The sequence below is a fragment of the Eleginops maclovinus genome, chromosome 16 (assembly GCF_036324505.1).
Source record: "Eleginops maclovinus isolate JMC-PN-2008 ecotype Puerto Natales chromosome 16, JC_Emac_rtc_rv5, whole genome shotgun sequence".
NCBI lineage: Eukaryota > Metazoa > Chordata > Actinopteri > Perciformes > Eleginopidae > Eleginops > Eleginops maclovinus.
Genome location: NC_086364.1, coordinates 20,195,828 through 20,210,647, shown reverse-complemented (window position 1 = coordinate 20,210,647; position 14,820 = coordinate 20,195,828). Strand labels below are relative to the sequence as shown.

Here is a 14,820-nt window from a genome sequence, read left to right as displayed (position 1 = left end):
AAGCTTTTACAGCCAAATATTTAGCACTAACACACACTTTCACTTTGCAATTCAGCATTACTGTCTTTGTAATAGTTATCTACCACTGCAAATATTGTAGATACCTTTTACAGTATTTATTTTATTACTTATTTTGTCAATTATATTTAAAAATGTTTAGATATTACTTTTGTTATATATTATACACATTTTGTGTTTGATATAAATATTGTAATTCTATTTTATGTTTTTTATAAGACCTTTTTACTTTAACTTTTTAAATTTATATAAATACTTTGATTCTATTTTATTCTATGTGATATTTTCTGCACATTTTTACTTTAACTTCTTATGTTTAATATAAATATTGCTATTTTATTTCAAGTTTTTTATTGCATAAAAAAATGTTAACGTTATTTTTTGTGTCTATATAAATATTTGTATTTTATATTTCTTGCACATTTTTCCCAATATTGTTTTAATTCTATTTTATTATTTCATATTTTTACATTCATTTTAAATTATTTTATTTTTAAATGAAGCAAATGTCAAGAAACCCAATTCCCCCCCTGGGATAAATTGTATTCAGATTCTGATTCTGATATTTCACTGTCCCCATGCTTTCCCTCTGTAGTTTCAGTTCAGAGAAGCCTTTTGAAAAGATGGAAGGGATTGCGAGGAATGAAGCAGGAATACAGAGGATTTTAGGCCGTGCCATAGAGGCTATAATCTGTGATTCAGCCTGTAGTTTTCTCTAATCTGCTGTAATCCCTGTACGCTTCCACCTCGGACAGAACAAGACAGACGGAGTGAATGAAACAGATGGAGAGACATGAAAGAAAGCAGAGAGGAAACATGGCTGTAATGACTCTTAAGCCTTAAATGGCTCGGGGTTTTTCTGATGCTTCATCCATTCATTCATTTAGCCAGCTGCAGTGTTTCCCATTAACAACAAGAATCATCCCCAACGTTTGTGAGATACAGAATCAGAATAGTTTGACATTTGCATCATCTAGCAGCCGGTTAGCTTAGCGTACAGCCAGGAAATGAGGAAGAAGGTAGCTTGGCTCTTTCCAACATTAACAAAATCAGCTTACTAACATGTATTAAACAAATTGACACTTCTTCTACTCATTAATCATGCAAGATAACAGGTCATTTGCTGGGTTTAGAGATGTTGGTAGGAGGAATTTGATAGTGTTGTACAGAGCCAGGCTAGATGTTGCCAGTTTTGCTACGCTAAGCGAAAGTTATGCCTCAATTTCCGTGCATGGGATGATACAATGGCAAAATGACTACCTTTTTGTACCGGGCCTTTTGTCCTTATTTTTGGTCCTCTGCAGATAGCTCTGCCTCAGTGTAGGCGCGATAACAGCTAATAACTTTAGCAATGCTTTTTGCGGATAATATTAAAACCAGTTTGGCTGTTTCAAAAGACAAAGTTATTCAGAGAGAGTCATGTTATAATATCAGGGAAATATTTTAGGACAAATGCAGTATAATCTCCCAAGAAAGCCTAAAACTAGACAAACTAAACGGCCTGGTCCCCCTCCTGTTGGTTTAAATACCAACATTTGATATATTTATTTTAATACACTTTTGAGAAATCACAAAATGTAAGAAGCATTGTGTGTATCGTGAGAAATTGATGTTTTTTTCTTTCTGATCTTTTCTAGTTGTGGATCATCCCCAGTCTGGTGGGCGGGTCTATGCTCTACTTTCTGTCTTTGGACCAATGGCACCGCGTGGCTGCCTGGCTCTATGGCAGCGGTCTCACCGGCCTATTTGTCACCTCAACGCTCTTCCACACCGCTGCCTGGAAAATTAGCCACCTCCGGTGTGTGTGTGTGTGTGTGTGTGTGTGTGTGTGTGTGTGTGTGTGTGTGTGTGTGTGTGTGGAAGGGAGATGCTGTAAAGGGATTTGGCAGCTGTGCATGTGTGTGTTTTCATGTACTGCACACTCAGACATTCAGTCTGTTAATTATGACAGAGCCAGAAGGCCAGAGAGAAAACAACAGATGCGGCGTGGTAATGAAAATATTTCACAACACCTTCAACTAACACCCTTTAAATAGCATTTGCTTAACTATTAATAGCCAAACAAACTTTCACATAGAAACAAACTCTTCCAAGTTTTAACACTTTGAATTCCCACATGACATATTTAGAAATACATCTCAGAACGCCACGTTCTCGAGGCAAACCTTATGTTGATTCTCTCCTTGGTCTAATAACAAAGTCATCGAGGTTCAGTTGAGGTGATGCCTTCTTGTTCGCTGTATCCCAATCTATGTTATGTTCGAGGTTGATTAATGAGGTTGATTCTCAATTGTTTTGGACTGGTGTGATGTACTCTACTAAGTATAGTATAGTTACCATACTGACTCTATCTTGCCTCTGCCTTTGAGATTGAATTAACATATTTACATAGGAACGTGGTGAAATCTCACTGGATAGACACAATAGGGCTGTGTTTCATATCTCGACAGGGTCAGGGGAAGTTTGCATTTGTGGTGTGTGTGTGTGGGTGTGTGTGTGTGTGTGTGTGTGTGTGTGTGTGTGTGTGTGTGTGTGTTTCTTTTCACAACAATCAAATTTGCCTCCTAAAATGTATGACCTGACATGTACTGAGATAAACTTCGGTACTCTTAAACCTTAAGTATAAGTTATAGTTTAAGTATTACCAATGATTCCTCTCAATCAAGACGATAGTTGTAATAAATCAGAGCTCTTATTTTCCTTTTATTTGTTTGTAGGACGGTGGAGCAGCGTTTCCACATGTGCGACAGAATGGCAATCTACTTCTTCATCGCTGCCTCCTACTCTCCGTGGTGAGTCACCAGTCCTGTGGATGAAAGAGCGTGTTAAAGGGGCCCTATACATGCTAATGTTCAGGTTTCATATTTGTGCTCTGTTGTGAGTGGTCAACCGCTTAGAGATGTCCTGCCCCTTAGCCTATCACAAACTATTTGTTGGAGCGCAAGCCCTTAGAAGCACGAGTGATACATAGTGATGTCACTGTGTTAGGGAAGAGTCCAATGGAGGTGTTTCAGGCAGACCATTTTCAAACACAAACACCTATATAACACACTACAGGAAAGGGAGAACCCCAAAAAGCACAGTAGGCCCCCTTTAAGAAGCGTAAATATTGAATGTAGTGCTGTGTCTCCGCAGGTTGATGCTGAGGGAGCTCGGGCCCTGGGCGTGTCACATGCGCTGGCTCATATGGGTCATGGCTTGCGTGGGATCCATGTATGTCTTCTTTTTCCATGAGAGGTAATACAGCCCGTCTCTCTACTCCTCGTCACCGCAATTAACCTGAAACCAAACTCCCGTCCTCGAGTGTTTACAGCAAACACCGAGCTTCTGTTTGAAGCAGAAACAATTAAATAGAAGATTTGAGGAGGTGCTGTATTTTTTAAGTCCTCTGTTGTTGTTTTTTAACCTGCAGGTACAAGCTGGTAGAGCTGTTGGGATATGTGTCCATGGGGGTTGTTCCTGCGTTGGTCATCCTGTCCATGGTAAGCAGAAAGGTTTAAACGTGGTATTTTTTCCGCTTTGAAGGGAATAAACAAGCTTTATTCAGCGAGCCCTCTTCCGCTGCTTCAGGCTTCCTGCTATTGTTTGGGGACACGCACTTAACAGGTGTTCCTTTGTTTGTTTTTGCCCTTTACCTACAAATCTAGTTACTGTAACATAAATACTTTTCTTCGATTGACTAAGTGTCAGGTGAAAGGTTGTATAATATTGTAATTTATTTATAAGTTTAGCACTTTTAATACCAGTACGTGCAAATCAAAGTGCTTTAAAGATGGCTGACAAGCTGTAAATAAGACAGAACAGGATTGACGTAAAAAAACAACTGAAAACAGAGACCAAGAAACTTAAACACAAAAAAATGTAATAATATTTTGATATTTGAAGCCTGGCTAACTCGGTTTTAGGTTTACATTTAAGGGTTTCAAGCAATTAATTAACTATACAGTACAATATCATTCATTAAGGCTTGCTTATTGGCTCTGAAGTATTTATGCAAACTTAATTGAAACCGGATTGTAGAAAGTCAAGCATCTGTTGCAGATTAATTCACATTTTCACTACCAAAGCTGCAAAAATGTTAAATTCCACTTTTAAAATCCAGACTCGAAATCACTTATTCACGATACCTCTTTTCTTAGCATCTGTTGTATGTATTTGGGACGTGAGGTTGTTATTATAATGACTAGTGTCACTTCTTTTTTTCTTTACCTTAACTTCCATTCCTATTCCTTTTGTTTTCTGTTTCAGGGTGAGCGTTCAGGTGTGTGTGAGCTCGCAGTGGGAGGAGTTTTCTACACGGTGGGCGTGATCTTCTTCAAGAGCGACGGCCTCGTCCCTTTCGCTCACGCCATCTGGCATCTCTTTGTCGCTGTGGGAGCATGCGTTCATTATTACGCCATCTGGAGGTATCTGTACTTACCGGGGCCGCCGCTGCAGACCTCCAGGTGACTGGCTGCTCCATGAGGTCACCTGGTTCTGCATCATGTGAAAAAAGGACATTTTAGTCATGGGAACATTGTGATATGACTCATGAAAGAAAGAAAAGGTGCTGAGGCGATCTGATGAATTTCTCCACAGTTGGGGGTCAAAACCTTGGGACCAAACACTAAAGGACATTTCAACCAGGGCTGGGCGATGTGGAGAAAATCAAACATCACAATATTTCTGATCAAAAACCGTGATATAAATATTTGTCTGAGAGAGTTGGGTTAACTTTTGGTGATTTCACAAAATAAAAGTTGTTGATAAATCCTTTACACTAAAAACCAGGAAAAGAAAACACTAACAATATTACAATATGCAAAATCTAAGAAGATATATAGTCTTGTATCACATTGATATGCTGCCCAGCCCTGATTTCCACACGCTAATTATTCAACTGACTGATCAGTCAACATTATTCTGAATGGACCAAACTTATGATTGAATTCTGTGGTATTCTGCTGCTCATGGGATATATTTGCAAATTTATAAATGTATAACGTGCCAAAAAGTTTATATGACCAATGTTCGGTATAAGGAATAGTTTGAAAATATACTTATAAGCGTATTCAATTTCTTTCTGAGAGTTAAATGAGAAGATGATACCACTTTCATGCTAGATATGTTGCTACAGTTAGCAGCTAGTTAGCCTAGCTTATAGCATAGAGACTTGAAACAAGGGGAATCAGCTTGCAAATGAGCTAACGCACTAAACCATGTGTCTCATCATGTTTTTACAGAGGCGTATTATGGGTATTGTAATATAAAACTGATTGCCAAGGTTGAACTAAATTAAGGAGGAAATAACTCAGCTATTCTATGAGATTAAAGTGGTACATTTATAGTAAAAACAACGAGAAAATAAAATCATAAATGATCTTATACTGTAAATTTCAGTGTGGAATCAACTGTCCTATCTCACTCTCTGCAAGTAATAAGCAAGTAAGCGTATAACATGTCAAACTATTGCTCCATGACAGAACTGATGACTCATGCTAAACTATGCTAGGCTAGTAAACTTTCCATATTCCAACAAGGAAGTAAAGTGCCCAAATGTACCACATTCCATTATGAAGGTGCTAAACCCCTTACTTTACATTATTTTTTGCCTATTTTGCACAGCGGCAAAACATTTAAATATAGATTTGGGACTAGGATAACACACATTGTTATCCGATTAGCATAACATTAGCTTAGCATAACATCAGTTTAGCTTCTAACCAGAATATTGTCCGTTTCAGGAGATGGAGTAGTGTAAACGTTGAGTACATGTCTGATGGATTGGTTTAGAGGTTAGGATGACTGCATTAAGCTATCTGCAGACCAACTAAAGGCTGTCATATATTAGCTCGGTCACACTGGAATGACTGTTGACCCTCTTTTATTCCAGATAAAGGTCGACTAGTGGGGATATCAGACTGGTCCGATTGGGATTCTGTTTTGTTGCATAGAAATCAGTTCCCTTACTTTACTGTAATGTGGTTTAAAAGTTGATGAGTCTAATCTAAAGCTAATGTAACACTAACTGGGTTAAATTACCCCACAATGTTGATTGTCTTGTTGAGAGGGCAATGATTTTTTAGCAATGCACTGTTGTCCTTAAACACTTTTCTATCAGCGTTATTTTATGTAGAATTTCTTAAAATACTCGGAAAACAACAGAATTATCCCATGGTCATGTTAATCGCCGTATTTACTTTCACATTTTTAATGATTTCATTCTGCTTCAAACACTATCTAGATAAAACGTGCAGGTTTTCCCTAATGTGTAGTAGCTTAACCTTTTCTGTTTTCGCCGAAAGACAGAACACTTACTCAGGAAGAGAGCTTTGTTTTTTAATTCAGATGATCTATTTTGTTAAATTGTATTTTCACCATAATAAAGAACAGATTCTATATTACACTCTGAGGGCTTTGTGTGCTTTGTGGATGTCAAAAATGCTTCATCACAACAACTTTCAATCAAATAATCTCATTTATTTACAAAAACAATGTGCAAAGAAATCAGACAAGATTTATCAGGATGCATATTTCATGAGGGGTTTCTGCGTCAGTGTGAGTGTGTGAAGTTGGTGAGGGCCCTCAGTCGGAGGGGTAAGGCCACGTTGGTGTCTCTGTGCCACTGCGGGGTGGTGACGTGTGCAGGGGGGGTCAGGACGCTCTGAGCCACACCGGGGGCTTTCAGCAGCGACCACAACTCCTCGCCTCTCGTTACTATGGCAACGAGGTCCTCTTCATCGGAGCACCAGGCGACCGACCCGCCTCTGGTGACTGTCCTCAGCTTGGAGAGGAACAGAGACACCCTGAAATATGGACAAAACACATTATATTGCATTCTTACAAAACTTAAGGATGTTCCCAATAGGACAAAATCCATCATGGCATTTTGGCGGTGTTACAACTTGTGTGTGTGAGGCGGCCACCTGGGTATGAGGTCATGTGATCGTGATGCCAGTTTGGCCAGAGAGCTCATCAGAGTGGTGACGACTCTGGGGGCGGGGCAGTCCGCTCCGGGCGGGGGGGCTGAGGACGTGATCTCGAACAGCACCGCCTCCAACGCCTCGAAACAGGAAGTGATGAGCCTCACGGAGCAGCGGGAGTCACATGACACGGACAGGTACTCTCCCAGCACCCACACCTGGAGGAAAAACAGATGAAAGGATGTTTTAGGAAAAAATATTCGGTTTTATGCAGGGAGGGGATGCTGATATGTGACAAAAGCTTGAGGTTTTTGTTTGAGGTTTATGTCTGTTGATCTATAAGCCCCCTGAGAAAAATGTGTTACTGTGAATCTGTCTTTTTATTTTCTCCTGGTGTTTCATTCCTCAGTTTATTTACCACATGCGTGTAGATCTCTTCCTTGCTGTAGACGTTGGCGGTGGCTCCAGAGAACTCCAGCAGCTCGTGAGACTGATCCACCACCAGAGAGGGGTGCAGCTTACACAGCCTCAGCAGGTGGGCGCTGAACACCCTGCAGAAACACACAGAGAGGGAGAGGGAGGTCAGGGGGAAGACATGGTAACACTTTCTGTGGTGTGTGTGTGTGTGTGTGTGTGTGTGTGTGTGTGTGTGTGTGTGTGTGTGTGTGTGTGGGGGGGGTGTACCTGTGTATCTCTTTGTTGTATTTGGGAATTTTGAGGAGGAGGCTGCTTCTCTCCAGCATCACCAGGATCAGATGGGCTAAGAGCTTCTCATCTGCTACCTGAAGACAGACACACACTGATTTAAGCTGAAACTAAACTTATATTAGTCTAATACATGGGAGCCTAAAAGGGTTAGCAGCAAGCACAACAAACGGGGAGGAAGTTTGAAATTAGATTTTCAAGGACATAGTCTGTTTTCTAAATGCCCAGAAATCATTCAAACTTATATTTGCTTTTGCTAGTAGATTTATTCTACAAAGTTTGGCATTTATTCTCATATTTGAACTTTATTCTCTACATTTCAATTTTATTTTCATCGTTTTCACTTTGTTCTAACATTTTTTCTTCAGTCCTGATATTTTGTTAATTATTCGTGACAATCTTTTTTCTAAAATGCAAAAACCTTATTACATCTCTGATTTGTTTTTTTGCCTGGTAATAATACTAAAACTTTGACTTTCTTATCAACATTTTTATTGTACTCTCCAAATCAAGTTCATTCTCAAAATGCAAAGAAAGTAAGACAATAATTCCTCATCAAGTCTATTTTATTTCATACCTGACACTAAACCTGAAAGTTCAACCTTAATATCAACATTTTGACTTTCTTCTACAGCTGTCATTTTTTGTACCTTATGGCAGGCTCTTATATTTTTCTACTACTGTTATTCTTTACCGTAATAACTGTGTTGAAAAAAATGTGCAGCAGCACCGGGACAGTCTGCGCACACTGAACAACTCTCGGCCAATCAGCAGTCTCTGCCAGCAGCTCAAGGAGCGTGCTCAGTCGGTCGATTGTATCTCCTGAGGAGGGAGAGAGAAAAATCATTCAACAAGTCATGTTTTCAAAAATAAAGACCAACATTTAACAGTTGCAAGTTAGCCTACTCTGCATTAAGAGAGGGTAAAACAGCCAGACAGCACCTTGAAAGATCAATAATTAAACAAAAAAACATCAGCAAAGATATTTGGTTACCTGAGCCGGCTTCCCCTCGAAGCAGAAAGAGGAAAAGCCCTCTGAAGGACGGGCTTCTAAATGCATCGAGTGACAGGAGGCCACGTCCACTTAGCTCAGAGATGGGCAAACAAGTTGACCTGCACACACACAAAAAAAAACCTCAGTAAGACTGTGATCCACATCTGATCATAGCTGAAATAGTGGTATGCAGTATCTTTAACATATTAGTGGTTGTAAGTACATAAACATATCTCAAACTGTTTAGAAAGACTGTTTTTAAGCTAGCATTTCATTAGGAGTAACGTTAATGCCTTCATATTGAAGCTTTAATCGTTGGTTTCCACTTTATTCTTTCCACTTGTTGATTATATTATTTTTACTCTCAGAAAACACCATGGAATACTTTTGAAAAAAGGGGCTTGTATATATTATTTTATTCAAATAGTTTTGCTCTAAAGTGTGTTCTTGCACCTGACTTGCAGCACCAGCGTGGCGGACAGACAAGGCAGGTCCAGCAGAGTGTGCAGCAGCTCCACCGCAGTACCAGCAGTCACCAGAGAGGGCAGCAGATCGACAAAATCATCCACCACCGCCGGGCTGTCCCACGCTAAGAACTGCAGAAACACAGCAAGCTTGAGTTCCCCTCATCATCCTGCAGTGGGTGTGTGTAGAGTGTACAGCAGAGTGTGTGTTCACCTTCAGCAGGTTTGGGAAGGAGTGTGTGTACTGCGGGACTCGGAGCTGCAGACTCTCGAGGTTCAGTCGGAGGAAGCGCAGAAGCTCGTGAGCGAGGAAGGGGTCGTTGAAAAGCTCGGCGGGATACCGACCGAACACCAGCGCCCACACCGACCCACAATCCACTGTCGCCATCTCGCCTACACACAATAGAGAACAGGCTCAGGTTTTAAACAAGACACTACAGCTGACCAGAGTAACAGAGGACCAAAGTAGATTATTAACCTAAAGTTATTATTTTTTGTATTGCATTTTTGCTAAAATGCTATGTATTCATAGTAAAAAATGAGGCCGTATCGTAGTCTCTTTCTGAACCGTTAGTGTGAAATGACCCTGAGTCCATACTGATGCTTATGTACAGATGTGGTGTGAAGAGAGATAGACTTGTGTGTGTGTGTGTGTAGATGTGTACACCCACCGTGGTTGAGGTAGAACTGAGCGATGGGCAGCAGCACTCGAGCGAATGACAGATCTGAGCTGAGCCGTCCGAACAGCGCCTTGATGCACGGGAACGTCCGGAAGACCAGCGAGGCGTCCTCCTCACACACACAGTCCAGGATACACACCGCCTCCACCAGACACTGAGGGAGCACAGACACAAAGAGGGCATCAGGATAAAATCTGGATTGAATTATTGCTTTGTTTTTGGTAAAACATTTTCTACATTTCCCACAATTACTTTTTTAAATGTGAGTCGACCAATCAGGGGGTTGGTGGTTCAATCCCCATCCCTGTAGTCAATACGTCAATGTGTCCTACTGTAAAATAACCTAAACTGCATAAAAAATCCCAAATCGGAATTTCTGAGATTAAAATAGTTTATTTTTCTTACTTTTGTCTTAATTCATTTATGGCTATTTGGTTGGTTGGTATTTTTGTGAGTTATCAATTTAGCATCAGTAATATCCTAGTTACTTTTTTTTGTAAGTTCACCACTTTAACCTTGGAAATTACAAGTTTTTTAAATCTACACATTATGTTGTAAAGAAGTTCTGATAGTGGGAATAAAAAACACCCAGACTCACCGCTTTCTGCAGGTCTGCATCGGACTTTTTGTGCGCCTCTGAGGAAAAAAAAGAATACACAGGAATACATTTCGCACTTACACAAAGTCAAATATGCTTTCAGATACACAATAATAGAACATCAACATATACTATTTGTAAGTATTTTATTTCCTGGATAAATTGAATATTTCTGCATTTTTTTTCAGGGTTTCCTGCACATACTGTAAGTCACTTTGGATAAAAGCATCATCCAAATGAAATGTGTTGTATTGAATTTCAAAGTTACAACAACAAAAATGACTTTCCTCTCCCACACACTGCACATTTTCACGCACGCATGCACGCACGCACGCACACTCACTGCGGTCGCTCTGCTCGATGAGGCGCTGGCAGTACTGGAAGGATTTCTCTCTCAGACGCTCTTTCGGGGGCAGCAGGCGGCTAGAGGAGGAGGTTGCAGAAACCATGGAAACCACAGATCCGTCCACCTCCGAACGGTCATCTGCAACACGGGAGGTCAGGAGAGAGAGGTCAAGAATATTATTATTATATATAGTAATCACATTCCCCACGATGTATCGGAACAGAGAGAAGGAGTTATTATGATTGGAGAGGCTTTTTCTTCATGGAGATCTCGAGCAATGCCTTCATTTCCAGAAAAGAAAACCATTTACTGGAGAGGAACTTCTCATTAAACTGTCCAGAGAAGCATAATGTGATCTTCGACTATGTGATTTAAGTTTTGTAATATAACTTACAAATAAAAATCTGATTTGTTTTGTTACAGCAACAGCATGTTACCAAGCATCACACAAGTTAAAAACAGAAGATCAGAAATGTACATTAACAGTAAATGTAAGTATTTAACAGTAAATAAGTGCTATTAATATTGCATAGTGGAAGATTTGCACAGGTTTAACAGCAATATAAATCAATACAAGACATTTTCAGATTAGCTTTTAGTAATTTGTCAGAGAAATGAATTCATGATTATAAACTCTCAAGGAGATTAAAGAAAGGAAACCACACCAGTGAGAGGGACGGTAAGAAGTCACAGATTTCCTGGTGGGATGGTTTGTTATATCAGCTGTGAGTCAGGATCATTTCAGGGTGAGTAGAGCTGTGAGGAAGAGTAGTTCATTGCTTCTGAGATGCACGCGCATGCAGAGGAAGGCCCATAAACGGACATGTCTTACCATTAGAGAAGGAGTGGGAGAGGGAGAGGCTGAGCTGCAGCCTTTGAGCTGGTGATGAAACAGAGCAGGTCATCTGAAGCTGATAGAAATATTAATTACAGCCCATAATGACGTTACATACGGCTGCTTATAGGGCTGTAGGTTTGGCAAATTATGTTTTTATAAAATTACGATTAATTGTTCAGCATTAATTGAGGAATTAGTTTGATCAACTATTTAGGGTACAGTAAAACAAATGTATTTAAAGTGGGAGGGCAGAAAGGTTAAATGCCCTCCCGGTTTTCTTTTTGGTCACATTTTATTTATCAAAAACTTTATGATAAAAACATTTCAAAAAAATCTAATATTAAAAAAAACAACAACAATTATAATTATAATATAAATAAAATAAATCATATTTTTGATTTACTGAACTAATGAAAGTCAATATCAAAATTGGTGATTAACATACATTTGAGTCAAACATCCTTAAACTATATTTACATTTGTAATTCAGGCTCAGTCCACTCCGAATTCTAACACCAATTATGGAAAACTGTGTGACTTTATTGTGGTTTTATAAAGCTTTCTACAAAAAGAGGTGGTTTGCCTAGTTAAGTACTAGCTCTCTTTAACTTGGAAGTGTTTTTGTACACTTTTTAATGCACATGAAGCCAGACACTCATGTATTTTATGACAGGAAGAGATGAGTATTTGTACTGTGGAAATGTTGTGGTTGTGATTGGTGTAGAGGTCATACCAGTGTCCGCTGTGTTGTTGCCGTTAGAAACAGAGTGGTAGGTGAGCAGCCAGTGGCGGAGCACGGAGAAGGAGAAGACGTTCATCCACTGATCCTCGGTGAAGCTCTGACCCACACACAGTACCGTGAAGAAATCCCCTGACACCGTGCCGTCCAGCTCCGCTATAGGCACCGGCTGAGAGCAAACACAAAATATACAATGAACACAAATATACATAAAGGATTCAAACACAATGACGGACAGTTGAGTACATTATCTATCTTTGACGATTACCTGACGTGACCTCGGCCCTGTGAAGAATCCTCCAGAGGAAGTCCCACCTCCCTGAAGGATGCTTGCATAACGCAGCCAATCAACAAGCTTTTTACTCAGGAGGGTCACGTGATCTGTAGGTGAGGTGGAGGGAAAGACAATGAAAGCTGATTAGACGTCTAGATTGACTTCATATTTTAGCTTTGCTTTAAACTGCTGAAGTGTTACCTTCTGTGAGGCACTCAGGGTTGTGTGTGAGGATGGTGTTAAGGATGGGCAGGGTGTGTGTGAGCGAGTTGGTGGGCCCCTCTAATGGTCGGCTCTCCAGACCGCGAAGGAGCTGAGTGCAGAGAGAGGACACATCCGCCGTGGATCCAGCCTGTTGGGGTTTAAGTTTAAACATACATTTATGAATAATGTGTGTAGGTGTGTTTTGAAAAGCCTCCAAACATGTTTATTCTTAAGAGAGTATAAAATATTTAGTTTTCTCTGTCTTTAGACCCATACTCTTGGCTGACTTTAACATGTATTATGTCTCTTACAGTGTTTTAAAACAACATCATCTTTAATTTAAATCTCCAGTGTGTGTCTGTGATTCTGATGTGTTTTACTCTAATGTCCTGAGTGTTTAGGTATCGGATCCTCTGCAGCATCACTGCACACCTGTGAGAGCAGCAGTGCAGCAGCATGGCTGTTCAGCTGGCTGATGTTCTCCTGGCTGTAGTTCCCTGAGTGAGCAGAGGGTGGCAGCGTCTCTCTGAGCACCGCTGAGCATAGCACCTGAAACTGCTCGGCAGGTGAGGAGAGGAGCGAGTGAAGCCTCTTCTGAAGCTCCGGAGGCAACCTTTAAAATAAATAAAACCTCTCACTGAACATGAAAGAGTTTGGAGAAGAAAGGCTGGTGGAATTAATCTCAGAAAAGGGTTTTTATAGTAAATAAGTGAGTTTGTTTTCTCATATATTCAAATAAAGTTTTTCATCTTCTAATCGTGGAAAAAATCTAATATTCTCCAAATATCAACCGCCCCACAAAGCTCTGTCATTTCTTTATTTTAATTGTATTTTTGTGAGACATTTATGAAAACAAATACGAATGTAAAGTTTAAGCTCAGCATTGTAGTAGAACCAAGATTACACACAGAAAAATGGGGTATCAGAGGAGAGAGAGAGGGAGGGAAAGGAAGTGAAAAAGGAGGAAGTTGGATAATGCCGGAGCAGGTAGAAAGGATCTCTTACGTCCGGATGTACTTGTTGGAATAGAGGATGATGTACAGCCTCTGCAGGGAGTCCACAGTCTCATGACTTAGCTCCTTCCCCTGGAGCAGCTTCACCAGCCTGCTGTAAAACTTCTGCAGCTCAGAGTCCTGGATCTCCCTACAAAACACACAGGGCACCTGCTTATGTCTTTTCATACCTCCTACCTTCATATGTTTTTCTAAAATAGTTCACATTCTGGCCAAATGACAGCATCTTTATCTTTAAAGTCTTTAATGGATAGCTGATCAATCTATTCATAATTCTTATAATAATACATCTTTATTTGTATGGCACTTTTCATACACCAGGTGCAGCTCAAAGTGCTTGAACAACATGATTAAAATACTAAGTAAAAGTGGGGTGTCCCTAATAATACCAACGCTAGTCTAAGAAATGGTGTCTTTAGCTTAGTTTCATTACCTGTAAAAAAGTAACACAAATACCTAATGTTGTCCAAAGTAAACTTTTCAATCTGGATACTTCTTTGATTTTTCAACCTGACAGTAAATATCCAATAAAAACACAACATTCTTGATAATAACAAGCATTTTTAGCCCTCCTAATGGTGATAAACAAATGTAAAGTAAGGAAAAAGGAACATAAACAATAAAAATAACAAAGCATAATAAGGTTTTGACAGGTGACCTAGCTTTAGCCTAGTTAGCTTAGCAGCGGAAATGCTAACCGGAAATGTGTAAATCATCTAAAGATAAAAGTTGAGAATAAAACATAAAGTTCTTCTTATTAAGTGATGTTACCTTGCTTGTTTAATTAAACTCTCTGCGCCGTGAGAGTACATGTTGACAGAAAATGGACCATTCCTCCGCTTCTTCTGTCAGCAGCAGAAGGTAAACAGTCCGGTCGCTAAACGAGTCCTGACAGGAATCACATGACCGGCACTTTAGTTCCGCTTTCACTACGGAAGAGTTTTGGATCTGCTCTGGCTTCACTTTTAGAAAAAGGACATTAATATACAGTTTATGATTAGATTAATTTTTTAACAACCAGTTAAAACTAATATATTTCAGTATT

The 14,820-nt window shown here is 39.9% G+C and overlaps 2 protein-coding genes across 4 annotated transcripts in view; one reads left to right on the top strand and one right to left on the bottom strand.

Moving 5' to 3' along the window:
• The window catches only part of mmd2a (monocyte to macrophage differentiation-associated 2a), an 11,528-nt gene extending 5,125 nt beyond the window's left edge, over window positions 1–6,403 (top strand). For both annotated transcript variants that reach the window (XM_063903254.1, XM_063903253.1), the window contains 5 exons: window positions 1,656–1,816; window positions 2,736–2,810; window positions 3,154–3,255; window positions 3,431–3,500; window positions 4,267–6,403. In XM_063903254.1, the coding sequence (XP_063759324.1) occupies window positions 1,656–1,816; window positions 2,736–2,810; window positions 3,154–3,255; window positions 3,431–3,500; window positions 4,267–4,467 (609 nt within the window). In that variant the 3' untranslated portion in view covers window positions 4,468–6,403. The remainder of the gene's footprint in view (window positions 1–1,655; window positions 1,817–2,735; window positions 2,811–3,153; window positions 3,256–3,430; window positions 3,501–4,266) is intronic.
• A 53-nt stretch (window positions 6,404–6,456) lies between these two features.
• ap5z1 (adaptor related protein complex 5 subunit zeta 1) lies at window positions 6,457–14,703 on the bottom strand. Of its 2 annotated transcripts, XM_063903214.1 has the most exons (18): window positions 14,547–14,703; window positions 13,768–13,905; window positions 13,195–13,375; window positions 12,760–12,910; window positions 12,553–12,665; window positions 12,279–12,453; window positions 11,540–11,587; window positions 10,705–10,845; window positions 10,362–10,399; window positions 9,755–9,917; window positions 9,298–9,476; window positions 9,073–9,215; window positions 8,620–8,738; window positions 8,320–8,447; window positions 7,605–7,702; window positions 7,339–7,471; window positions 6,924–7,138; window positions 6,457–6,803 (listed from the first exon to the last, which is right to left on the bottom strand). In XM_063903214.1, exons 1-18 carry the CDS (start codon window positions 14,585–14,587, stop codon window positions 6,551–6,553), a joined length of 2,457 nt encoding a protein of 818 aa, XP_063759284.1. In that variant the 5' UTR covers window positions 14,588–14,703; the 3' UTR covers window positions 6,457–6,550. The 2 variants fall into 2 exon arrangements, with proteins under 2 accessions (XP_063759284.1, XP_063759285.1); XM_063903215.1 differs by lacking the exon at window positions 11,540–11,587.
• Window positions 14,704–14,820: the final 117 nt, after the last annotated feature.